This window comes from Ovis canadensis, chromosome 15, assembly GCF_042477335.2.
Source record: "Ovis canadensis isolate MfBH-ARS-UI-01 breed Bighorn chromosome 15, ARS-UI_OviCan_v2, whole genome shotgun sequence".
Classification (NCBI taxonomy): domain Eukaryota; kingdom Metazoa; phylum Chordata; class Mammalia; order Artiodactyla; family Bovidae; genus Ovis; species Ovis canadensis.
Genome location: NC_091259.1, coordinates 13999003 through 14025879, shown reverse-complemented (window position 1 = coordinate 14025879; position 26877 = coordinate 13999003). Strand labels below are relative to the sequence as shown.

The 26877-nt window shown below is 38.2% G+C and overlaps 1 protein-coding gene across 2 annotated transcripts; it reads left to right on the top strand.

The window, feature by feature from the left end:
• The first annotated feature begins 790 nt into the window (after positions 1-790).
• On the top strand, positions 791-25262 carry BIRC2 (baculoviral IAP repeat containing 2). 2 transcript variants are annotated; one of them, XM_069554817.1, is made up of 9 exons: positions 791-1254; positions 2926-5057; positions 5151-5250; positions 9458-9536; positions 10134-10182; positions 17487-17741; positions 21766-22020; positions 22742-22780; positions 23375-25262. In XM_069554817.1, the coding sequence occupies exons 2-9, from the start codon at positions 4157-4159 to the stop codon at positions 23566-23568; spliced, it is 1872 nt and encodes a 623-aa protein (XP_069410918.1). In that variant the 5' UTR covers positions 791-1254; positions 2926-4156; the 3' UTR covers positions 23569-25262. The 2 variants fall into 2 exon arrangements, with proteins under 2 accessions (XP_069410918.1, XP_069410919.1); XM_069554818.1 differs by lacking the exon at positions 17487-17741.
• Positions 25263-26877: the final 1615 nt, after the last annotated feature.

Genomic DNA, 26877 nt, shown 5'->3' with positions numbered 1-26877 from the left:
AACTAAAAAATTCCCTTGCTGCAATATAGCAAATATTTACTGTATGCCACTGTGTTCACACACTGCTAGAGAGGGGAGCAAACCAAGATTTTGCTTTTACGATTTTTATCATTTAACTATACGAACATGTCACTTAACTATATAAACGTCATTGATAAAGGCTCCTCTGTGGTTCCTTCACGACTAACACATACATGCGTACGAATGTACCCATTCATTGGAAAAGACCCTGACTGATTTTGGGATTGAGGGCAGAAGAAAAGCGCCACAGGGCATGAGACGGTTGGCTAGCATCACCAACTCAATGGACATGAACTTGGGCAAACTCTGCCGAGATGGTGAGGGACAGGCAGGCCTGCTGTGTTACAGTCCATAGGGTTGCGAAGAATCAGACACGACTTGGCGACCGAACAACAATGTATGAATGTATACATTCCATTCTAGCCACATTCAGATTAAAAAAAGGAGTGAGGCCTAGTCCGAAACGTGGTTCCTGTTGCTCGTGATGACTTTCTGAAATTAGAACACTTTCGTCAGTTATTCCGCCTCCAGGACAGAAAAACAAATGTTTAAAAATAAAACATACAGTGTCTGATTATAAAATTTATTCTCTGATGCTGTTCTGCCGTCCAACACTTTTTTTCCATTTCCACGGCCAGCTGTCGAAGGTTGACGTTACGCAGCCGCTGAGACCGTTACAACTATTCATTTAATGGAAGCCCAAACGCCGGCAGGTTGCCTCCACCCCGGGACGTGGTCACCCGCGCTGACGGGACCCCGAACGCGCGACGCCGGGGAGAGGCGCTTCGCCGGAACGGGGGCGTTTCTGCAGGGCTTCCCGCGGCTCGCGCTTCGTCACGTGCCCATCAGGAGAAGGTCAGGAACGGCGAGGGAACGAAACGTCAAAAGTGCCCAGGCCGCGAGATGAAAGGTCCGATTACCAAGCTGAGGCCCGGCTCGTAGCCCCCGCCAGCTGACCTATGGCCGCGCCCTCCCGCCCGCGCGCACTCCCCGAGCCGCGCCAGACCCGCACTTCCGCCCTCAGCCACCCCGGCGCCCTCGGGCTGCGTGACGTGATCCCGGCCGGCGCGCTGACGTCAGCGGGCGTCGGCGTGGGCCTCGCGCGGGCGGGGAGCCTGTGGCGCGCTGGAGCCCAGCCACCCGGCCGCCCCCTTCTGCCGGTGTCGTTGTTCAAGGGGCTGAGGAGGCTCCGGGAGGCTAAGCCGTTTCCGCGTTTGCTGCGTCGGCCTCGCGGTGAGTGCAGCTCCTTCCGGGCCCTGCGGTGCGAGGCGGCTTGGGGCGCGCGGGCCTGTGGGGCTCGCTTCCCTGCAGCTGCAGTTGGGAGGATTGGGATGACAGGGCCGGGGCCCATCGGCCGGGAGCTGGGGGATCGCGGCGAGCTCTCCGGTCTCCTCTCGCAGATTGTTTCATTCGGAAGCCCCAACTCCAAAAGTTGCAGTCGAAAGTAAATTTTTTAAATTGACCTGTTGGCAAGCCTCCGCTGGCCGCCGCCCACTTTGTGGCCGTTGGACTCAGCCCAAGATGTTGGTCAAGCTTCTGCAGGGTTTTAAACTTAGCCCTCGGTGGTGTTTTGTTTAGAAGGAGAACAGTCTGTGGGAGCGGGGTCTCCTGTTTCAGATCGCTCCAGCCGCGCTCTGCCACTTTCGTGGTCCACTGTGTTGTGAGAAATAGCGCTGGGAAATTAAAACTCCGGTTTCCCTTCTTTTCCCTTGCAGTCTGTCTCTCCGCCTCAACCCCCGAAGCCACAAGTTTGCTTTAAGAGGGCAAACCACTGTAGGGTGGCTGTGGACAAAAGTCTTTTAAGACAGAACGCCAAGTTCTGGTGTAACAGAAGCTTTCTTTTTTTTTTTTTTAGTTTTAACTCAAATATTTTATTTATTTATTTTTTAATTTTAATTTTTTTATTTTTTAATTTTAAAATCTTTAATTCTTACATGCGTTCCCAAACATGAACCCCCCTCCCACCTCCCTCCCCATAACATCTCTGTGGGTCATCCCATGCACCAGCCCCAAGCATGCTGCATCCTGCGTCAGACATAGACTAGCGATTCAATTCTTACATGAAAGTATACATGTTAGAATGCCATTCTCCCAAATCATCCCACCCTCTCCCTCTCTCTCTGAGTCCAAAAGTCCGTTATACACATCTGTGTCTTTTTTCCTGTCTCTTGTAAGGGGTCGCATTCCCAAGGCCAGTGTTTCACAGAGCCGTTGTGGGGTGTGTTGTTTTTGAGCTACTTTCTGTGGCTGCTCCTTTGGATTGTAAGGGCGTTGTAGGGCGTTGTAGAGTTAAAGGGTCATCATGTATTAATCAGTTCCTGACACATTTTACTCTCACTGGTGAGTTTTCCGAGTTCTGGAGAAACTTGGTATTAAAGAATAAAGAACATTGTGAGCGCGCACTCGTGTCCGATTCTTTGCGACCCCAGAGGCTGCAGCCCGCTAAGCTGCTCTGTCCATGGAATTTTCCAGGCAATACTGGAATGGGTTGTGTGTATTAAATCGTCTAAATAACTGCTGCACTGTTGCTGATGGGTGCCCTCTCTTTCAGCACTAGTGCCCCTTTGCCTCTAGCAAACTGCCAGAGATATTACCCTTAAAGTATGTATTAAAGTTGTCACCAGAGGAAGAGAGGAGACCAAGAACAAAATAGGTTTCTGTGTCCATCTTTCTTCAAAGTTGTACGTTAAAAGAAATGCATATTTAATGCTATTGGCAATATATTGCATTTATTTTGATAAAGAGATTTTCTAATTAGTTTTGGTGACAAATTGCTGAAATTTAAGATGTATTATCTAAAGTAAATCACTTTTAGAATTTATTAAATAAGTTGAAAGGAATATATAAATTGTATTCACGGTGAAAATGCAGTTTTCTAAAATAGCCTTTGTTTTTCCTTTTCAGATTTACAGCCCTGAAGATCTACGTTTTTCCCCCTTATTTTTTCCCCTGCAGTAATAAATCCCATTATGGACACCCAGAAACTTTATAAAGGGATATAGTTTGAATTCTGCAGAGTGTAATTTTGTGTATGACTTATACTTTTAAAATATGAAGGGTTTTCAGAAACAAGGCTGCTGCTGCTAGTAGAATTAGTGGCATATTATGCATGAGCAGTGTTGGTGGTAGAGTATCTTGTTAGGCATTTGTGATAATACTAGAACAGTCAAGCTGTATCTTGATAAACTTGATTTACCTTTAAATACAAAATGAGTGATATTATAAGTGCATGATTCTTAAATGAAAGACAAATTATGTAAAAAGGTTCTGCTGTAGAAACTTTATGGTTAACTAGTTAAGTTTATGGAGACAATACCTTCAGTTGACCAAATATAATAAAGTGGTATGCAAAGTTAGGAAGAAAGACAGCATAATATTAATGCTGCAGAAAGTGAAAACAAATATAGACAGTATTAACAAAGATGAGTTAGCAGCTGGTGAGTTTTAACATCGTGCACAGTATAACAGATTTAGGTTCAGCAATGCTTGTAGGTGTTGACATCCTCCAAAATTGTTAACTGAAGCTACTTTAACTTTCTTAAGTAAATACTATGATGATAAGCTATGTGAAATTAGCCTTTAGATAATGTGACCATATGAAGACTTATTGTTTACTAGAATAAAATATTTTTTTATAAAAAATATATTAAAGTGCTTGGAGGGAAAGAAGTCTGCATATAGTTTTTTTCTCTTGTAGGATGGCCATTAATTGGCTTGATATCCAGGCTTTGTAATTTGTAACCAAAAGCAAATAAAAGGCATAAGTATTGTGTCTTTGTTTAGAATTTTGGGAATATAAACTTCCTTGAAAAATCAAGGAGTGTTAACATATTTTCAAAAGTGTCTCAACTTCTTTCAGTCTGTTTAGTATTATACCAAATAGTGAACAGAGATAGCACTTGAGTTAATATAGTCCTAAAGAGTATTAAATAGTATTTTGATGATATAGGAGAGAGAGTCATCCTACCTGAGTGTAAATTCAGATGTAAATCCAGTAAAGAAGGTGTAGTGAATTTTATGTAAGTAGGAGCCCATCGTTTGATTCTTTTTTATGGTAAAAAAAAAAAAAATCTAATGTGAAGAGAAGAAAAATTTCATGTAAAGGATTTTTGCTGTCAAAAAGTAAAAATCACTCATGCACAAAACTACCTCCCAAAGACTTGTCCTGGATCCCTCGTATCGAAAAATTAAGAGTGTGATGGAAGATAGCACAGTCTTGTCAAATTGGACAAGTGGCAACAAACAAAAAATGACATACGACTTTTCATGTGAGCTCTACCGAATGTCTACATATTCAACTTTCCCCACCGGTGTTCCTGTCTCAGAAAGGAGTCTTGCTCGTGCTGGTTTTTATTACACTGGTGTGAATGACAAGGTCAAATGCTTCTGTTGTGGCCTGATGCTGGATAACTGGAAACAAGGAGACAATCCTATTGAGAAGCATAAACAACTGTATCCTAGCTGTAGTTTTGTTCAGAATCTAGTTTCTGTTACTAGTCTGGAATCCACTTCTAAGAATGCTTCTTCTCCAATGAGAAACAGTTTTACTCACTCATTATCACCCACTTTGGAACATGGTAGATCATTCAGTGGTTCTTATTCCAACCTTTCACCAAACCCTATTAATTCTCGAGCAGTCGAAGACTTTTCCCCACTGAGGACTAACCCCTACAGTTATGCCATGAGTACTGAAGAAGCGAGATTTCTTACTTATCAAATGTGGCCATTAACCTTTCTGTCACCGTCAGAATTGGCAAGAGCTGGCTTTTATTATATAGGACCTGGAGACAGGGTAGCCTGTTTTGCCTGTGGTGGGACACTAAATAACTGGGAACCAAAGGATGATGCTATGTTAGAACACCAGAGAAATTTTCCCAACTGTCCATTTTTGGAAAATTCTCTGGGAACGCTGAGGTTCAGCATTTCCAATTTGAGTATGCAGACACATGCAGCTCGCCTGAGAACATTTATGTACTGGCCATCTACTGTACCAGTTCAGCCCGAGCAGCTTGCAAGTGCTGGTTTCTATTATGTAGGTAAGAGAAGGTATAGCTGTATGTTTTATCTAGTTCATTTTGATTAATATATTAGAACACGTGTGTATTCAGTTATTCTTGTGTTTTCTTTAGGTCGAAATGATGATGTCAAGTGCTTTTGCTGTGATGGTGGCTTAAGGTGTTGGGAATCTGGAGATGACCCATGGGTAGAACACGCCAAATGGTTTCCAAGGTAATTGTTTTGAAAGGTATTTGTATATACAACTCTGTGTGTAAAAGATGTAGGCATGTTTGTGTATTTTAAGTTTACATTTCAGTATAAGAAAGCTTCTTTATACCATTAGAGAATTAGCCTTTTAAGACACCAAATTGTAACAGTTATTTTGGTAGAAAAATGTAGAATATTCTGTGATTTTTTTCTTTTATAAACCATGTGTTCAGGATATAATTTAACTTATTCTTGATGCCTCATTCACAATTGTGGCCATACATTACATTTATGTATTTTCCATTTTGTTTAAAGTATTATAAAAATATGTAAAGTAGAGCAAAAAGGGGATACGTTAGAAAAAGATAAGGAAAAAGAAAAACAAGGGACATTAAGTGAATCTAAGAATAGGACAAATATAAAAATGCATATAATAAAAACCTAATTGTATAATTACAATTATAATTGTAAATTATTTTTTTCTGTACAGTTTTATCTTTTTGTGATATGTCATGTATCTCTCTTTAGTCACTCTGTTTCTACCAGTATGTCCTATTTTTTTTTTTTACTATAGCCTGGAAAGAATTTAGAGGCAGTGCTGTGGGTGGAATGTTATTGAGTAGTTGTATGAACTTGGACAAGTCATGTGACCCCTTTGAGCCTTTCCTCATCTATAAAATGAGGAATTTGGAATAGGTAATACTGTCTTTTAAAAAAATTATAAAATGTACATAACATAAAATTTGCTATTTTATCCATTTTTAAGTATACAGTTTTGTGGCATTAAGTACATTCACCTTATTCCTCATTCATTACTACTGTCAATTTCCAAACTTTTTTTATCTTCCCAAACTGAATCTTGTATTCATTTCATTAATTCCTTATATTCCCAGCCCCTGGCAACCACCATTCTACTTTCTGTCTCTGTGAATTCAACTATTTTAGGTACTTTATAAGAGTAGAATCATATCATATAGATAATGTTTCGACCGGTGAGTGACTTTCCTAATAATGAGGAATCTCTAAATTATTTTTGTAGGAAAAATCATGTTTTATTGTCATAATTGTATTTATTTTTGGCGTCTCTGTGTGGCTTCTGGGATCTCAGTCCTTATTCAGGGATTGAACCTGGGCAACAGCAGTGAAAACACCAAGTCCTAACTACTGGACCACCAGGAAATTCCCAGTTGTCAGAATTTTAAATGACTTGATTGTCCTTGGCTCTACGAGATTGGCTTATTCTGTAATTTGGAATTTAATACTATATTAAAAAGACAAAAACAGCTTTCTGATTAACAGTGTTTCATTTGCTATAATTTTTCCTTTAGAAAACAAGACCAAACAAAATCTTGGTTTACTTCTGTAATTAGTGTTTTGCTTGAAATGGTTACATAAGAGAAAAGGCCAGAAGTACTTTTTGTAAACACTTCTGAAAACAACAAATTTCAATTGTGGATAGTCTTTCATCTCAGAAAATGAAAATCCAAAGTGGATAATCATTATCATTGTATTTTTAACACAGTTTATTTATTCACTTATTAAATATTTGTATGCCTACTAGCTACTATTTTACTTCTGTTATTTCTCTCTTAACATTTTTATTCATAATCATTCAAAAGAATTTCCTTTTTCATAATTACTAATATTTACACAACAGTGTGGAATCAAATGAAAAGTCAATCCAAAGCAAAACGAAGAAGAACCAAATTAAAGAGAAAGGCAAAAATTGTGGTACTATTATTGCATATGAGGTTGAAACTGGTAGATAAAGGCTGATTTTGCAGCAGACCAGTAAGAATACTGGGATCCTGTTGATTGAGCAGGATAATTCATGACAGTCACAGCATTATCTGGTGGCAAGAGTCTTAGGAATAAGTAGTTAGAAGTAACAGTAGAAAATCATGATGATCTTTTTTTCCCCCTTCTAATATCATTTTTTAAAAATTGAAATACAGTTAACATACATAATATGTTTCAGGTGTGCTGTGTCCTGATTTGATGTTTGCATATATAATGTTGTTACCATGATAAGCCTAGTAACCATCTGCCCCTATACAGTTATTGCAATATTGTTGACCATATTAAAAAATTTTTTTTTCTTTGAAGTATAAAAATTGCTTTTGGCTTCCCTGGTGACTCAGACAGTAAAGAATCTGCCTGTAATGCAAGAGACCTGGGTTTGATCTCTGGGTGGGGAAGATCCCCTGGAGAAGGGAATGTCTGCCCACTCCAGGATTCTTGCCTGGAGAACTCTATGGACAGAGGAGCCTTGCGGGCTACAGTCCATGGAGTTCACAAAGACTCGGCCACGACTGAGCGACTAACACTTCAACAACAAAGTCATAATTGCTTTTAACCACATTGTTTTTGCTGTATGTATATTATGTTCCCATGGCTTATTTATTTTATCATTGAATTTTATATCTAAATCACTTTCACCTATTTCCCTATATGCTTGTGAATACTACTTTAGATGCTGGAGATATTAACAGTGAATAAGACAAGACAAAAATCTTAGTCCTCATAGAATTTATTGGAAGGAGGAAATGTGGAGCAGCCAATGTTCAGTTTACTTCCTATCTTTAGTCATTATAAGTTAATCCCAGAATAAAAATAATTTAGACCTATATTAAGATCAGGAACAAGCTGTGTTCTCGGCATGATGACTTGAGTCATGAGCATGTTTACATGATCTCTACTAAATCTACCTCAGTCACCACCTGAAGGACATTGGGTTGTTTCCATTTTGGAGCAATAATGAGTAAAGCCACTCTAAAAATTAGTAAACCTTTGTGAACTTGTTTTCATTTCGTTTAGGTAAATACTTTAAATACTTAGAATTGGGATTAGTGGGTTGGATGGCAAGTTTTATTTACCATTGTAACTTTAGAAGAAACTACCAGATTGTTTTCTGAAGTGGTTGTATCATTTTAAATTCACACCAGGAATGTATGAGACCTCCAAGTATTCCAGATTCTTAATGACATGTGGTAGTATCTTTTTTATTTTAGCCATTCTAATAGATGTGTAGTGGTATTTCACTGTGATTTTAATTAGCATTTCCTTAGTGATTAATGATGTTTATTTGTTGTCTATATAAGTTGTCCCTCAGTGTCAGCAAGGAATTGGTTCCAGGACACTCCCAGGGTTTCCCCTCAAGAAACCAAAATCTATGGGTGCTCAAGTTCCTCATAAGACATAGTAGAGTCAGCCCTTTGTATCTGTGGGTTCTTCATTCTTGGAACTGTGTTTTCTTTGATGAAGTGTCTCTTTTCAAGAAGTTGTTTTTTTTTTTTAATTGCTAGGTTTTGAGAGTTCTTAATGTATTCTAGATACAGGTTCTGCATCAGGTGTGTTCTGGAACATTTCAGTCTGTGACTTTCTTTTTTATCTTTTTAACAGTGTATTTGATGAGCAGAAGTTTTTAATTTTGATGATGTCAGTTTATCAATTTATCTTTTATGGATTATGCTGTTGGTTTATTAGCTAAGAAATCTTTACTTAACCTAAGGACAAAAAGATTGTCTCCTGTGTTTTCTTCTAGAAGTTATATTGTTTTAGGTTTTGTATTTAAGCATCTGGTCCATTTTTAGTTTGTTTCTGTGTACAGTATGGACATAGATACAGGCTAATATTTATGAATATTGAGTTGTCTATGTCCATTTGTTGAAAAATCAAAAGGGAAGAAATAGAAACAAATGTTATATGAACTTCCTGGAATAACCATTGAGAAATTCTAGTAATTTGAAAGCAAGTATTTGGGAAACACTGTCACAGTATATATAGATGAAAATACTTGATACTCTTTATTTTTTTAGGGGATTTGTGCTTTCTGTATAATGGAAGAGTGGACAGTGGGGAAAGATTAGCAGTCATTTTGTGAAAGATCATATTTTAGGCATACCACATTACAGTTCCTGAAACTTAAACTCGCAAAGTAAATTGTCTAGAACAGCATTTTCTAAGTCTTAGCTTTTTCTCCTTTGAGGTCCAGACTCCTTTATTGTTGTATTAATGTAATTAAAAAAATCAGAATGTATCAATACATAGTAAAAATTTGTGATGTTTTATGAGAATTTTGTTTCTGTTAGGTGTATATGTGTACTAGGTTGTGATGTAAAATGTTTGTACTATGGGATATAGTCCAAGAGTTTGAAAACCGCTTTTCTAGAATGATCAGAGTATATTTTTGGCATAAAAGAATTTAAAAAATTTTCCTTTTATGTTTTAGGTGTGAGTTCTTGATACGCATGAAAGGGCAGGAGTTTGTTAGTGAGATTCAAGCTAGATATCCTCATCTTCTTGAACAGGTAAATATGTTTTTATAATTGGCAACATTGGATTCTCCTAGATAACAATTACAAGATATGATTAAAAGTGATCTTTATATCTTTTTAAAGTTAATTGTAGTTATATGTTTTATGTCCATCTTAATGACACTTTTAAGTTTTATTTTCAGACTACCTTGTCTGTTCATGGCTTTTAAAAACTATTTTTTAGTTTTTTGAAAAGTCACATAACCTGCCCCTGTACAGATTTGTGGTAGGGTTGGAGAAGAGTCTTTAGTATCTACTCCGTCTTTTTGAGAAAAATAAACAAAAAATAGCTTTTTAGGAATTTGGAACCTCAGAGAGTGGTTAAGCTGAAATACAACTTTCTAAGTGGAATGAGAAACCATTAATACTTTTTCCTGCTTTCCTGATACTTAAATTCTAATATGGAATTAACTGAAGTTTAAGGAAATATTTTATGGTGATTAAGATAAAGCATAGCAAAGTGCAGTATGTAAACTACCCAGTTTTCAAAGCATGTGCATAGTACTTAAAGATAAACTTACCTTAATGTTGCTATGCTCAGATTGTTTGAGATTCTGGATTTTACCTTTTTTTTTTTTTCCTGTTTCATAGCTGTTGTCAACTGCAAATACTCCTGGAGATGAAAATGCTGATCCACCAAGTATGTATGAAAATATCCCGAATAAAGAATAGGATTTAAGAGTATTGAAAATAAAAGTTTGTATATAAAGGATTTCTAGGGTTATAGAAAAAAGTGCTAAGAAGTTAGCTAATAAATATTATGTACGTTTTCTATTCTCTAGAGAAGGGAATGGCAACCCACTCCAGTATTCTTGCCTGGAGAATTCCATGGACAGAGGAGCCTGGCAGGCTGCAGTCCATGGGGTTGCAGAGAGTCGGACATGACTGAGCACATACACACACATCTATCTTCTAAGATTCATGACATTTTTAGAGGATTCTTGGAAGTATTCTAGTTTTTGTTCTTAAAGTGCTTATATTCTAATTGGGGAGACAAAATAGGAATACCAAATGAGAGGAGCAAATAGTAAGCCCTCCAAAGAGGGAAAATTTGGTATAAACTATCATGTTTGGAAAGGGCCAGGTTACATGATTTGAGAATTGGGCTAGAAAAGTATTTGCCTGGTATGTAGTATTTTAGTGCAAGGGTAGGAAATACATATTCTGATTATAGTTTATAATTTTAGCTACATCTGGCATTTAGTGTAAAGTGTTATTTAGTCTGCTGTTACCTTAGTAACTTTCTGTCTGGATGATCTAACCAGTGTTGGGAGTGGGATATTGAAGTTCCCTTCTATTATTATATTCCTCTGTATTTCTCCCTTTAGTTATGCTAATACTTGCTTTGGATATTTAGATGTGCCAGTGTTGTTGTTGCATATAAGTTTACAATTGTTTTATGTATTCTTGATGAGTTGACCCCTTCATCACTGTGTATAGTGATTTTCTTGGTCTCTTAGCACTAATTTTGACTGAAAGTTTATTTTACTTTATGTAAGTAGAGCAACTCCCCATCACTTTTGATTATCATTTGCATAGAACTTTTTAATCTTTTCACTTTCAGCCTTTTATATCTTTCCGCTTCAAGTCTTTCTGTGTCCTTAAAGCTAAGGTGATTCTTTTGTAAGCTGCATACTGTTAGATCTTATGGGGATTTTAAATCCATTCAGCCATTCTGTGTCTTTGATGGAGAATTTAGTCTATTTACATTTAAAATAGTTACTGATATATAAGGACTTTTTGCTGTGTTTTTGTTAATTGTTTTCTGACTATTTTTTTTTCTTTTAATTCCTTTGTTCATTTCTTCTCTTGGCTGTCTTTATCTCTGACTTAATTTCTGTAGTAGTGTACTTTAATTTCTCTATTGTATTTTCTGTATCTACTGTAGGTTTTTTCTTTGTGTTTACCATGACGCTTACATAAAATATCTTACAGATATAATAGCCTGTGTTAAGCTGATAACAACTTATCTTCAATCGTTTAGAGAAACTCTACAGTTTACGTATCCTTACCCCATGTTTTACACTATTGATGTCCTACTTTATATCTCTTTATATTCCGCATCTAGTAACGAATTACTGGAGTTGTAGTTGTTAGTATTGTTTTTTATTTTTCTTTATTTTTCTATAGTACTCCTTTTTAAACAAAATTTTATTGAAATATAGTGGATTTACAGTGTTATGTAGTTTTAGGTGTACAGCATAGTGATTCTGTGATACTATATATTCATTCTTTATCAGATTCCTTTCCCATATAGTTTGTAGTAGAATATTGAGTAGAGTTTTCTGTGCTATTCAATAGGTCTTTGTTGGTTATCTCTTTTTTATATAGTAGTGTGTGTATGATAATCCCATGCTCCTAATTTATCCCTTTCCCCGGAGTTTCCTCTTTGGCAGTCATAGGTTTGTTTCTGAAATCTATGAGTCTGTTTCTGTTTTGTAAGTTAATTTAAATCATTTTTAAAAAACATTTAGATATCCCATATGAGCAATATCGTATGTTTGTTCTCTGTCTGACTTAGTTTGTTAATCTCTGGGTCCATTCATGTTGCTTCAAATGGCATTATTTCATTCTTTCTTTGTGGCTGAGTGAATTCCATTATATCCTCTGTCAGTGGACATTTCGGTTTCTTCCATGTCTGGCTGGGCTTTCCAGGTGGCTCAGTGGTAAAGAATCCACCTGCAAAGCAGGAGGTGCGGATTTGATCAGTCCGTGGGTTGGGAGGATTCCCTGGAGAAGCAGATGGCAACCCACTCCAGCAGAACTTTTGCCTGGGAAATCTCATGGACAGAGGAGCCTGGAGGACTACAGTCTATGGGGTCACAAGAGTTGGACACAGCTTGGTGACTAAACAACAATGTCTTGACTATTGTAAATAGTGCTGCAGTGAACAGTTGAGGTTTTTGAATTATGGTTTTCTGCAGATATATGCCCAGGAGTAGGATTATTGAGTCATACGGTAGTTACAGTTTTAGTTTTTTAAGAAGCCTCCATACTGTTCTCCATAGTGGTTATAACCAATGTACATTCCCACCAATAGTGAAGGAGGGTTCTCTTTTTCTTCACTCCCCCTCCAGCATTTATTTTTGTAGACTTTGTTATTAGCTGTTCTGACCAGTGTGAGGTGATACCTCATTGTAGTTTTCATTTCTATTTCTGTGATAACTGGTGATGCTCAGCATCCTTTCATGTGCCTTTTGGCCATCTGTATGTCTTTAGATGATCTTCTGTCTCTTTTTGATTGGGTTTGTTGTTTTTACATAGAGCTGCATGAACTCTTTGTATATTTCGGAGATTAATCCCTTGTCAGTCACTTTGCAAATATTTTCTCCCATTCTGTAGGTTGTCTTTTTGTTTTGTTTATGGTTTCCTTTGCTGTGCAAAATGTATTACTATTTTTTTAACTTACACTAGACATACAATTACAGTATAGTGTGTTTTGAATTTGACCTGCATACTTAATTTTACCAGTTAAGTTTTATACTTTTATATGTTTTCATGTTATTACTTAAGGTCTCTTCATTTTAACTTGAAGAAATCATTTTAGCATTTCTTATAAAACAGGTTTCATATTCATGAACTCTCAACTTCTGTTTGATTGGAATGTCTTTATTTTTCCTTCATTTCTGAAGGACAATTTTGCCAGTATTTGTTTTGCTGAAAGTTGTACTTTATTTTGGTTTCAAAGGATTCGTTAACAAAAGAAACTGCTTGTTACACACAAATAAGCAGTTTCAATATTTAATATTCAATAATTAATTTGGCTTTATTTCAGTGTACAGTCATTAAAAGAAAAGAAATAGAAACAGTAAGCAGAAATAATAGCATATACATCTCTGCTGCTGCTGCTGCTAAGTCGCTTCAGTTGTGTCCGACTCTGTGCGACCCCACAGACGGCAGCCCATTGGGCTCCGCCATCCCTGGGATTCTCCAGGCAAGAACACTGGAGTGGGTTGCCATTTCCTTCTCCAATGCATGAAAGTGAAAAGTGAAAGTGAAGTCGCTCAGTCGTGTCTGACTCAGCAACCCCATGGACTGCAGCCTACCAGGCTCCTCAATCCATGGTAATTTCCAGGCAAGAGTACTGGGGTGGGATGCCATTGCCTTCTCCGATATACATCTCTACATTGGGCCAATACCCACGTTAATCTAGTATTGAACAGTGCTGGAAGTCCCATGTAACAGCAGTCTAGAGTCCTAACTGGGAAAGGGTCCTGTCAGTACATCCACCACACAGGCCAGACTTCAGATTGCAGCTTTGGGAGGTCCTGCTTATGATCCTAGGCCACAAACTGATAACAGTTTGCATGCAAAAATGCAGTTCAGGTTTTTCTTTAACTTTTACAATGCTGTTTGTTTCATCTTGTGAGTCATAAAGTTCTTTAGACTCTGGGGGCCTGATTAGGTTCCCGGGGCTTAAGAAATTCTAAGGCTGGATTTCCCTAGTGGTCCAGTAGTTAAGAATCAACCAGCTAATGCAGGGACACCAGTTCAGTCCCTGGTCTGGGAAGATTCCACATGCTGCAGAGCAATTAAGCCCATATGCTATAACTACTGAGCCCGTGTGAAACCTGCACATTGCAACTAGAGAAAGCCTGTGCAGCAAACAGACCCAGTGCAACCAAAAACAAATAAATGAATAAATAAATAATCAAACATAAAGTACTCGTTAAAAAAAAATCCAAGACCCACTCCCTTTCTTACCTGAAGTGCTGCTTGACTTGCTGGTAATGATTGATGTTCATGCATGCAGGCAGGCATGTAGTCCAGGCAAGGTCAGAAGTCAGTTAGAGGTATGCTCCCCTACTTCTGAAGCCTGAACAAGACTACCTTCATTTTTAATTTTCCAGTGTTCTTGGTTGGCATTTGTTTTTCTTTTAGCACTTGGATATATTAAGTCTTTCTCTCCTAGCCTGGAAGGTTTCTGCAGAGAAATGTGCTGATAGCCTTAGGGGGTTCCCTTGTATGTAATAATTCATTTTTTCCTTGCTGCTTTCAAAATGCTTTCTTTGTCTTTTTATTTTTAATATTTTGACTATAATGTGTCTTGGAATAATCTCTGGCCCGATCTTGCTTGGGGTTCTCTGTACTTGCTATTTCTGGATATCCGTATCTCTCCCAAGATTTGGGAACTGAAGTTTTAAGCTGTTATTTCTTGAAGTAAACTTTCTACCCCTTTTTTCTGTCTTCTGGGATTCCTGTGATGTTCATCTGCTTGGTGGTGCCCTGTAATTCATGTGGTCTTCCGTCACTCTTTTTTATTCTCTTTTTGTTCCTATAACTGGCTAATTTCAAATGATCTCCGTTTGGGTTCTCATTCTTTTTTTCTGCATGATCAAGTCTGTTGAATTTCTCTATTGATTTTTAGTTCTGTGCTTTTATTCTTCAGCTCCAGGTTTTCTGTTTGATTCTTTTTTCTTTCTTTTGATTAAACTTCTGATTTTGGTTTCTATTTCTTGTTTAAACTTCAGATTTTGTTTATGCATTGTTATTTTCATTTCATTTAGTTGTTTACCGTTCTCTTGAATTTTATTGAGTTTCTTTAAGGTGACTGTTGAGTTCATTGTGAGACATCATAAATCTTCATTTCTTTGAGGTCAGTCTGGATGTTTATTAGTTTCTTTTGATGGTGTTGTATGTGCCTGATTTATATATTTATATGCTATATGTAGCCTGGCCATAGTATCTGTACATTTGAGGGAGCAAACACCATTTCCAGTTTTTACTGATTGGTCTTGCCAGGTGAGGCCCTTCTTCTGTCAATTTTGATGGATACAGAGCTGTTTTGGGGTCTGTCGCTGGGACCATAGTCAGGAATTCAAGCACCTGGGTACAAGCCAGTCTTCTCAAAATCGCTCTCCTTGGTTTTGGAATACACAAGGCTTTCAGAATCTTATATCTCAATGACAGAGCCTCTCACAAAGGCACTTTGGTCCTTGGATGGATTCCAAATTGTTGTTGAGTAGGGATCCAGATGGGAGACATCTTAATTAGCAATCTTGCTATCATTAGTCTCTTGTATCCTTCTTAAGGTATCATCCTCACTTGGCTTCCTGGACACCACATTGTTGATTTTCCCATTACCCTGGTTGATCATGAACAATTTCCTTTGGTGGGTACTCCTTTTTCAAACCTCTTAAGTGATGGAGTGCCCCTCAACATTCAGCCCAAAGGTAGTTCTCCATTTCCTGAGCTACAGACTAGCATGTTCAACCACCTGTTTAAATCTCTGCTTGTTTATAATGGATTTCTCAAGAGTTATAGGACCAGAGCAAACATTTTCTCCCTGCCCTTCGTACCTCAGATGTGCTTCTTCTCTGGTCTTGCCTGCCTAGTTAATGGTCTCCACTTGCTGAGGTTGACTTAAGTTAGACATCATCCCTGATTCCTCCTTTTACTTTGTATATTTAAGCTATTAAAAGTCCTTTCATCTCTATCTTTATAATATGTCCCAAATCCTACCACTTCTCTTCATCGTCACCACTGTTAACCTGATTCAAGCTTCTATCACCTTTTGTCATAAAATCCTAACAGGTCTCCCTGATACCATTTTACCTCACTAAAGTTTATCACAGAGCTGCCAGAATCATTTTTTGAAAAAAACAAATCAGGTTTTATCAGTCCTAGAATATTCTAGCAGATTTAAAATATAAACTCCTCACAAGGCTTTACATGATCTAGGCCTCACCCTACTCTCTGACCTGCTCTCTGACTCTGCACTGCCTTACTATTTCTTGAATAATATCAAGCTTTCCTCTTGACTTGAGGCTTTTATACTCGCTGTTCTCTTTGCCTGAAAGACTTCAGATATTCTCACACTCATTCCTTATCATAGAGTTGTTTGCTCTGCTGTTACCCATTCAGACAGGGTTCCACATACATTTGAGCAAGGGAGCACACACACAGTGTATATTTACGTTTATTATACAACAGTTTTCCAGCAGATGGCAGTAAAGTATCTTGAAGAATGATGTCTTTTTGTAATTTTCACAAAAGTGCCATATTGGCTGGCATAGACCCTGTTACCAGAAAATGCCTCTCTGATCACCCTGAATGTCCTCCTGCTGCTTCCTAGTTTGTCTTAACACCTTATTCTGCTTTATTTTCTTCAGAATATGTGTTGCTATCTGAAGTCATTATTATTCTTTAATCACATTTTTTAAAATCACGTTTTTAGATGTATTCTGTGTGAATTAGTCTTCCACTTTACTGTTCTTCCCACTTTACTGTTCTTCCCATCTTTGTTTTTTCTGCTTCGTATATCCACCTCTTCAGGTCCTGTCTATCCTTCAGGTTCAGACTCTTGTGTGATCTTTTTCATTAAGTCTTTGTTTATTTCTCCCACTTTCCTAGCTGAATTGAGATTATTCTCACTTCTAAATTTGTGTAGCATCTCAGTTTCCAAAAATAAACTCTGTACAATGGAGTCATTTGAGGAATTTTTAGGATATTCTTATGTTCCATCCCTAAAGACTCTTAACTAAGTAGGTCTAAGATGTGGGAATTGGTATTTTTTTAGAGTACAGCCTGTTACTGGGCTTCCTTGGTGGCTCAGTGGTAAAGAACCTGCCTGCCAATGCAGGAGTCATGGGTTCGATCCCTGGGTTGGGAATATCCCCTGGAGAAGGAAATGGCAGCCCTCTCCAGTATTTTTGCCTGGGAATTCCTATGGGCAGAGGAGCTTGGTGGGCTATCGTCCATGGGGTCACAGAAGAGTCAGACACAACTTAGCAACTGAACAACAATAAGAGCAGCCTGTAACTGCACTCTCATTTGATCCTTATCAGGTTCAGACTTCGGTTGGAGTTATAGGTAACGTGCATACAGCTCATCTCCATTACCAGGATATAATCACCCCTAAAGTAAAGATTATATCAGAGTCATTATTGTTCCCTATATTTTTATATTTATGGAATTTACCCAAATATATATCTTTTAAAATAGTTGTTCAGTTTGGACCTGGAGAAAGTTCTTCAGACGATGCAGTCATGATGAATACACCTGTGGTTAAAGCTGCCTTGGAAATGGGCTTTAGTAGAAGCCTGGTAAAACGGACAGTTCAGAGTAAAATCCTAACAACTGGAGAAAATTACAAAACAGTTAATGATATTGTGTCAGCACTTCTCAATGCTGAAGATGAGAAAAGAGAAGAAGAAGAGGAGGAAGAGAAGGAAAGACAAACTGAAGAAACAGCATCAGGTATTTGGGAATGTTAGTCCCCTGGATTATTTCCATTGAGGTCTCATAGGATTGTCTCACGTGTTGGCAGCACAGTGAGTATCCCTGTCTCTCCACTAACTGGTGGCAGCCAGCAGTCATTTCCAAACCTCACATCCCCTTCACTGTGAGCAATGTATTACCTTAGTTGAGAATCACTGACTACAGTTTTTTTTTTTTTGAACATTTTTTTTCCTCCCCAAGAAGATCCCTGATTTATGCTAATCAGAGGATTTTGTCATAATTTCTTTCTTGAGCTATATTGCCTTTCTTCCTCTTATATTAACAAATTTAAACTGTTTAGAAAAAGTAAGATTTTAAAGCTGGGGGCCTGTCTCATTTCTACTTATTTTCTTAAAGTTCCTTTAAATCATATTTTTAACATGGTATTTTACTGTCTAATCCTAGCTTAGTGATCCTTATAAAAAAATAAAATCCATGATGAAATTCTAGGATTTGATAAGAAGCACCTCCCCAACCCAAAGATCGTAGGGAATTGATTTTGGTATTCATCCATATTATGTTAAGCTTCAGACTTCCACAACAAGTCTTCTGAGTAATTCCTTTAACAAATACTAACTGAAAATGATCACCTGTACCAAGTACTGTGCTTCTTATGGTGCTTACTTTCAAGGAGCTTAGAGACTAGCTGTGGAAACTAGTATGCAAAAAGATAGGGTTACAGGGCCAGTAGAGGTGAAGGTTGCATACATAGTGTAAATTTGACTGTCGGATTGGAAAACACTTTTTCTCTTTAAGCTTGTAAGTAATGATAGGAATAGTTTGAGAACTGTATCATTTGGCTGTGTAGCAAAATATTTAAGGTCTGATTTCTAGTTGAGACAAATTTGTTTAAATCCTGGCTCTGTCAGTTACCAGCTTGGCGATTAATTTAACCAGAACTCTTGTTTTCTCACCTGTAAAACAGGGATGATAGTAGTACAAATTGCATGGGGCAGCTATAGGAATTAAATGAGATGTTACAAGTAAAACAGTTTAGCGCCTTTACCTAGCACATCAAAATTTTTTTTAAGTAGATTGTCTTGGGAAGTGGGAGGGTCTTTGTGCAAGAAAGGGCCCAGGGATAGTGAGATTATTAACCAGAGGGCAGGAGGAGAAGGGGAGGACAGAAGATGAGATGGTTGGATGGCCTCACTGACTAGGAGACTTGAGTTTGAGCAAATTCTGGGAGATAGTGAAGGACTCCTGGAGTGCTGGAGTTCATGGGGTCCAAAGAGTCGGACATGACTGACCAGCTGAATGACAACAACAATAAAATACATGTTAAATGAAATCACTCTAATAAACTTGGGCACCATAGTTTTGTGACTTTCTTGTACTTTGTAAGGTTCAGAGAAAAGTCTTGAATTACAGCTTGAAATTGTTTCTTAATAATCAAAAAAAGAATAGAGAGGAAGAGTTTAGGATGCTAATAAGAGAAGATAATTAAAACACCTGACTGATACATAGATTAGAATGGGACATAAGCAAAGCCAGGAGACAACTCTTGTTAATAGGGTTGGAAATGACATAGAGCTACAGCATCAGATGAAGAACAAATCTGTTAATAGTAAGGTGAATTATTAAGGCAGAAGGATATAAGTTATGGGCAGAGAAGGGACTTTTATAATTTTGAGATGAGTAATGTGTTTCATTTCTTGGTTGTTGTTCAGTCACTCAGTCATGTCCAACTCTTTGCAACCCCAAGGAAATGGTCTTAGTTTTTTAAACAACTTTATAATAGACTTCTTTATTTTTCATTAAACTTGTAAATATAGAGATGTACAAATGCTAAAGCCTTTGTGTGGATCATAGCAAGCTGTGGAAAACTTTTTAAAGAGAGGGGAATACCAGACCATCTTATCTGTCTCCCGAGAAACGTGTATGCGAGTCAAGAAGCATGACTGATTGGTTCAGGATTGAGAAAGGGTGTCTGTTGTCACCCTGTTTATTTAACCTATACCCTGAGCACATCGTGAGAAATGCCAGGCTGGATGAGTTACAAGCTGGAGTCAAGACAGGCGGGAGAAACATCAACAACCTCAGATATGTGGATGAAACCACTATAATGGCAGAAAGGAAAGAGGAACTAAAGAACCTCTTGATGATGATGAAGGAGAAGAGTGAAAAAGGTGGCTTAAGATTAAATATTAAAAAAACTGAGATCATGGCATCTGGCCCCATTACTTCATGGCAAATAGAAAGGGAAAAGGTGAAAATAGTGACACATTTCCTCTTCTTGGACTTTAAAATCATTGCAGATGGTTACTGCAGCCATGAAATCAGAAGATGATTGCTTCTTGGCAGGATAGCTATGACAAACCTAGACAGTATGTTGAAAACAGAGACAGCATTCTGCCAACAAAGGTCCGTATAGTCAAAGCTATGGTGGTCATGTACGGTTGGGAGAGCTGGACCATAAAGAAGGCAGAGCACCAAAGAATTGATGCCTTTGAACTGTGGTGCTGGAGAAGACTCCCGAGAGTCCCTTGGACAGCAGGGAGATCAAAGCATTTAGTCCAAAAAGAAATCAACCCTGAGTATTTATTGGAAGGACTGAACAGCAACTTTTTTTTTAAAGCTGAAAGAAGGCAATTAAATATTGGTGATTGGGGCATCAAAAGAGGAAGTTTTTGAAAAATACTTCAGGAATTTATGGATTTTGTGTGGTTTAAGGTTAAAGGAGAAAACATTACTTTAAAAACAAGACTAGGCTTGATTCATATGCATTCTTCTTAAATTGCTATAAACCTAGACATTTATAAAATATTGGTAGCCAACCGTGTGCCAGATACTGTGATAAATACTTCATATATATCTCATTTAATCCTTACAACTCTTTGAGAAAGGTACTATTATTATCTACATTTTACAGATGAGGAAACTGAGGTGTATGAAGGTTACAGCACATAGCTACTAAGTGGCTGTGCCTGTGTGGGCAGCTAGGTCTGTCCTAACTCTGCAGCTCAAACTCTTCAGCACTGCTTACTGCTTTTATTCCCCATCCCAACCCCCCAACTCTGGGTCTTTGTTGCTGAGTGCAGGCTGTTCCCTAGTTGCAGCGAATAGGAGCTGCTCTCTGTCGCGGAGTGCAGGCTTCTCACTGCGCTGTCTTCTCTTGGCGCAGAACACTGGCTCTAGGCCTGTGGGCTTCAGAGGTTGTGCTGCATGAGCTCAACAGGTGCAGGGCTCTAGGGTGCAGGCTCAGCAGTTGGGGAGCACAGGCTTAGTTGTAACATGTGGAACCTTCCTGGACCAGAGATCAAACCCATGTCCCTTGCATTGGCAGGCAGATTCTTAACCAGTGGACCACCAGGGAAATCCTGTTTACTACTTCTTAAACATGAAGTTCAAGAGAGTAGGAGACTTGATTCTACAACTGATTCTTCCTGTGACATTGGACAGTTCACTCATTCCTCCTGAGTCTTTCTTACCCTATCTGAAAATAAGAAACATTCATAACTGACTTGTTTAATTGATAGGATCTCTTTATCTAATGAGACAATTCATATGAAAATGCTTATAAACAATGCGATATAATGCAAAGAAAAGTCAGTATTTCACTGGGGCAAAGTATAGAGGTGGCACGTTTATACTATCCTCTAAAATTCTCTTCCTACTTTCTGCAGGGATAAAGCAGGATTCTAAGATATGTTAAAAGATAAAATGTTACAGAAAAACCCAAAGCAAATTTTTGGCCAACCCAATATATAGACTTAAGTAGGTTACAAAAACAGAGGCCATGTGTATACTACATACTATGCCATAGTATAGTGTGTATACTACATACTATGCCATAGTATAGTATGTATACTATATACATACCAAATCTTCTGAAAGTTTTCCAAATGACAGACATGAAGATGCAGACAAGTAATTTTGTTCTTTTTTTTCTAGCTCCTATTTAGTGTCATAATTGTTCATTGGGTTGGTTGTTAGTGACTATGAGTGTGGTTGGAGCAGTTTATAATCTAATATATTTTTTCTTTTTTTTTTAACATTGAAGATGATTTGTCATTACTTCGGAGGAATAGAATGGCTCTCTTTCAACAGTTGACGTGTGTGCTTCCTATCCTGGATAATCTTTTAAAGGCCAATGTAATTAATAAACAGGAGCATGATATTATTAAGCAAAAAACACAGATACCTTTACAAGCAAGAGAACTGATTGATACTGTTTTAGTTAAAGGAAATAGTGCTGCCAACATCTTCAAAAACTGTCTTAAGGAAATTGACCCTACATTGTATAAGAACTTGTTTGGTGAGTTTGTTGTACAGTTATTTTTAGAATTGTGTTCATGTTTGTGTTTGATAAATAAATTGAATCCAGTTAGCAAACTGTGTACATTTAACTTGTTCTAAAAAAGTGAAGTCTTTTATTGCCCGAGTAGCTTGGCTAAATAATACCCTATGATATACAACTAAAATCTATGTATTCAACACATAGTAGGGGAAAAATAATATGTAGTAGGCAAAGCAGTCTTGTATTTGGTAGAGTAATGCTTTAAAAAATTTTTTTAATTGAGGTGTAAGTAGTTTACTGTATTGTGTTAGTTCCAGGTATACAACAGTTATTTAAAATTTTTTAGATTATATTCCATTTATAGTTATTGTAAAATATTGGCTATTTTCTCTGTGCTATACAATGGACCTTGTAGCGTGTTTATTTTATACACAGTAGTTTGTACCTGTTAATCTTTCTACCCCTGTTTTGCCCACCCCCACTGGAAGTAGTGCCGCCACTAGTTTGTTCTCTATATCTATGTCTGCGTCTTTTATGTCATGTTCACTAGTTTTATGTTTTAGATTCCGCATATACATGGTAACATAGTGTTTCTCTGTGTAACAGAAATAAGTCTTAGTGACTAATTTCACTAAGCACAATACAGTCCTGGTCCCATCCGTGTTGTTGCACGTGACAGAATTTTATTTCTGTGGCTGAATGTTAGAGTAATGTTTTTTGTATGTTTTTCTTTCCTCAGTGGAAAAGAATATGAAGTATATTCCAACAGATGTTTCAGGTAAAACAAAATTAAGACTTGGGACCAACATAAAATATTACCCTTTAAAAAAATTATTTGTTTGTTTATTATTTTTGGCTGTGCTGGGTCTTTGTTCCTGCACAGGCTTTCTCTAGTTGCGGTGAGTGGAGGCTGCTCTCCATTGTAGTGCACAGGCTTTTCATTATGGTGGCTTCTGTTGCAGAGCACAGGTTCTGGGGTGCACAGGCTTCAATAGTCATGGTGTGTGGGCTCAATAGCTGTGGTTCCCGGGCTCTAGAGCACAGGCTCAGTAGTTGTGGTTCCCGGGTTCTAGAGCATAGGCTCAGTAGTTGCGGTTCCCGGGCTCCAGAGCACCGGCTTCAGTAGTTGCAGTGCATGGGCTCAATAGCTGTGGCTCCTGGGCTCTAGAGCACAGGCTCAGTAGTTGTGGTGCACAGGCTTAGTTGCTCCATGACATGTGGGATCTTCCTGGATCAGGGATTGAACTTGTGTCTCCTGCATTGGCAGGCAGATTTCTTCACCACTGAGCCACCAGGGAAGCCCCTACCCTTTTATTTTTGTAATGGACGGTAAAGTAGAAACTGAATTTCACTGAGGTTTTTGTTGTTATAGGTCTGTCCCTGGAAGAACAGTTGAGAAGGCTGCAAGAAGAAAGAACTTGTAAAGTGTGTATGGACAAAGAAGTTTCTATTGTATTCATTCCTTGTGGTCATCTGGTAGTATGCCAGGAATGTGCCCCTTCTCTAAGAAAATGCCCTATTTGCAGAGGTATAATTAAGGGTACTGTTCGTACATTTCTCTCATAAAAGAAAAATAAGCTGTATGTTAGCTTATATAAATCTTTAAAATGTTGTTTGAAGTAAAAAAAGGAATTACTGACTCCTTAATTAGTAACATTTGTATTCTCTGCTTTCTTTGGTACTAGTACTCGTGTTTCAAAAAAATGGTGTCACATATAATATTTAATCTTAATCTCTGTTTATATGAAAAGTAAGGTTTATGTTTGAGCTGTGTTAGTGTACATATGCACACACAGAAGAAGTTAAAAGAGCAGTGTTAATGCTGTTATGTATTATTTTAGGAGTGACTGGATCTGGTATTCTTTCTGAAAGCATTGAGTACTACTTTAGAGTACAGTTGAAAAGAACTGGAAACCAGGAACTCTGGAGTTTATCACAGTTATATTGCCAGATGCTCACTGGTTCTTTTTCAGCTGTGTTCTTTTTCAAATAGTGGTACAGCGTTGAGACAGGGTCCTGGTTCCTACTCAAAAAAAATATGCATAACAATGTCTTTGAGTTCTACAGAACTGGGGCCCCCACCCAGGTGGAGGATGGTAACTTGAGGCTGAACACAAGATTTCTGGAGCACCGTTCTGTTGCCTCACCAGTAACCAATCAGGAAAAAGTCACACACCCTGAAGCCCTCATCCCAAATGTTGCCTCCTGTTTCTGGGGACCAGTGATGACCATCCTGTTAAGTTTCGTGTTTGGCCCCTGTCTATTTCATCTCTGAGAGGAGCCAACAGTTTCAAGCTAAATTGCTGTTACTACAAGGTGAATGCTGTTTCAAGCACAGAATACCTCAACTTAGATCAGGTAGAGAGAGACTTCTGCTTTGCTAGGAGGCCTATGCCCATGCACAGCAGGAAGAAGTTATAGAAGAAAGAGACTTCCACTCCAGTTCCCAAGAAGGATCTTGAGTTTGAAGTCTCCTAGCAGGGAGTTGTTAGGGGAAGCACACTGACTGAAACCGCCCACCCTGGCCAGGCACCATAGTAACCATTTGCAAGAGTTGTTTTATGACAGGAGGTCCTGGTATGGAACACGGAACTAATAAGCCACCACCAACCGGAAGAGCTTAGGAAAGCTCAAAATGAGACAGCACATGTCCAACCACCTCCCAGAATCCTCACCTCTGGTATCCATCTTGGCTGAACAAGGCGTGCACCACCAGGAAGGACTCTGAGTCAGAATGATTGTCTAAAGACAACCCAGAAACTAATCCCATCACTGTAAAACCCAAGACTGCCAGAGCAGTTCTCCTGGGTTCCCTCACCCTACTGCTTTCCACCTGGGTGCCCCTTCCTGATAAAATCTCTTGCTTTGTCAGCAAAAAAAAAAAAAAAGGTGTCATATATAATATTTAATCTTAGTCTCTGTTTATATGAAAAGTAAGATTTATGTTTGAGCTGTGTTAGTGTACATATGTGTACACAGGAGAAGTTAAAGGAGCAGTGTTAATGCTGTTATGTATCATTTTAGGAGTGACTGGATCTGGTATTCTTTCTGAAAGCCTTGAGTACTACTTTAGAGTATTGTTGAAAAGAACTGGAAACCAGGAACTCTGGAGTTTATCACAGTTACATTTCCAAATTCTCATTGGTTCTTTTTCAGTTGTGTTGTAACATAAGGATTTTTCTCTTAGTGGTATAAAAGTTTTTCCCCAGTTTGTGAGAAACATCTTAATAAAAGGTCTTTAAAAAGACTACATCATTTCACACCAGTTTTTTTTTTTTGTTGTTCTGCTTTATAATTTCCATAAACTTTCATAAAGTTATATGAGAATGAGATAATGTACATAAGCATAGTACTTGTCACATTGTAAGCAGTTCAAATGCTAATTATTAAAAAATTGAATTCATAAAACAAATTACCAAAAAATATTTTTTTAAATAATAGTGAAATTTATGAGAATTTCTTTCAGATGACTGTATCTGTCTAGTTGGTTTGTATATTGTAGATACTATTTGAATTAAAAATCCATATCAAACATTCTTAACAAAATTATGTAAATCTTCATTTGGATTTAAGAAAATAGTGTCATCATTTTGTTGTAGAAGTGTTCATGGGAGGTTGAATACAGCCAATGGTAAGTATGTTCTTTGGGGCCCAGTCATATTTGACCTTTCCCAGATCTGGGTCTTTGACAGACTTCTGAGGCCAAATAAAAAGGAGGTCTAGTATAAAAAATTATTATCCCCAAACTCCATTAGATTCTTTCAAGTAAAGAGTATAGTAGGAAGAAAAAATTTCTCTATCCTTTTTTTAAAAGTCAGACTTAATAGGTGCTGTTTAATGATGGTTAAGTGAAAATAGGCAGGAATTCTGTAGGAAACGTATCTGCAGGGCCCTGGCATGCACTCTTAAGGGCCATGGAGGCAGGCCCTGTACCGGTCTGCCCATGGCACAGCCCCTTTCTCCTTTGAGTTGTGGGACACTCATCACTTGGCCTAGGCCTGGGTCTCCAGAAAGCCTGAGTCCTCTGCTGGGCAGAGAGCAGCCCTGCAGGCTCCATGAGGCATCTGTGGGCCCAGGTCTGGCCCTGGGAGGAATCTGAGGCTCTGTGTCTCTCAGGGAGCTGCAGCAAGTGTTCCATCAGGTAGGAGAGGGACTGAATGGTGGCAGTGCGTGTGTCAAGGCCAGGAGAGTGTGGTCCACCAGCCAGCCTGTTGCCTTCATTCATCATGATGTGCTGGTGCATTGGTGTAAGTCTGAACGCATACTTCTAGGTGCAAGACCTATGTCAGTAAGAGAAAGATTCTCCCTGCCATTATAGAAGGAATTTAAAGAGGGAACTAGATCATTTTTGAAACTGTACTATAGTAAAACATAGTACTCAGTATCCACTGTGTACCAGGCACTGTGGAAAATTCAAGAGATGAGAATAGCAGACCGCCTTATCTGCTTCCTGAGAAATCTGTATGCAGGTCAAGAAGCAACAGACTGGAACAACAGACTGGTTCCACATTGGGAAAGGAATCTGTCAAGGCTGTATATTGTCACGCTGCTTATTTAGTTTATATGCAGAATACATAATGAGAAATGCTGGGCTGGATGAAGCACAAGCTGAAATCAAGATTGCTGGAGAAATATCGATAACCTCAGATATGCAGATAACACCACCCTTATGGTAGAAAACAAAGAGGAACTAAAGAGCCTCTTGATGAAGGTGAAAGAGGAGAGTGAAAAAGCTGGCTTAAAACTAAGATCATGGCATCCAGTCTCATCATTTCATGGCAAATAGAGGGGGAAACAATGGAAACAGTGGCAGACTTTTATTTTCTTGGGCTCCAAAAATCACTGCAGGTAGTGACTGCAGCCATGAAATTAAAA